The following is a 366-nucleotide window of genomic DNA, read 5'->3' as shown; positions in this document are numbered from 1 at the left end:
GCCATCCATCCATCCATCCCTCCCTCCATCCATCCCTCCATCCCTCCATCCCTCCATCTCCCAGCCCATCCCTCCTTCCCTACGGATCCACCCCACCCTCACCCCACGCACCCCAATCCCTCCCCTCACCGAACGCCTGCAGCTTTCCCGAGTGGAAGTCGCTGAGGAGGCTGAGCAGCCCCCCCTCCATCTCGCACACGTCGGACACATCCGTGAGGAAGCTGTGCTGGAGCGGGGCCCCCCGGGACCCCCCCGCGCCCGCCCGCGCCCGCTCCTTGCTCGTCCTGCGCGGGGAACACGGCGTTGGCATCGCCCCGGGGGCTCCGGCCGGGCTCCCGCGGGGCCCCCCTGGCCGCCCTGGCCGCC

At 72.4% G+C, this 366-nt stretch overlaps 1 protein-coding gene across 1 annotated transcript in view; it reads right to left on the bottom strand.

The window, feature by feature from the left end:
• Positions 1-360, bottom strand: part of CCDC28B (coiled-coil domain containing 28B) — a 1,420-nt gene extending 1,060 nt beyond the window's left edge. Inside the window, exon 1 of the mRNA XM_008635190.2 lies at positions 130-360. Within this exon, the coding sequence (XP_008633412.1) occupies positions 130-310 (181 nt within the window). The 5' untranslated portion in view covers positions 311-360. The remainder of the gene's footprint in view (positions 1-129) is intronic.
• Positions 361-366: the final 6 nt, after the last annotated feature.

Source organism: Corvus brachyrhynchos, unplaced genomic scaffold, assembly GCF_000691975.1.
Source record: "Corvus brachyrhynchos isolate BGI_N302 unplaced genomic scaffold, ASM69197v1 scaffold65, whole genome shotgun sequence".
In the NCBI taxonomy this organism is placed as follows: Eukaryota; Metazoa; Chordata; class Aves; order Passeriformes; family Corvidae; genus Corvus; species Corvus brachyrhynchos.
This window is presented reverse-complemented; position numbering and strand designations above follow the sequence as displayed.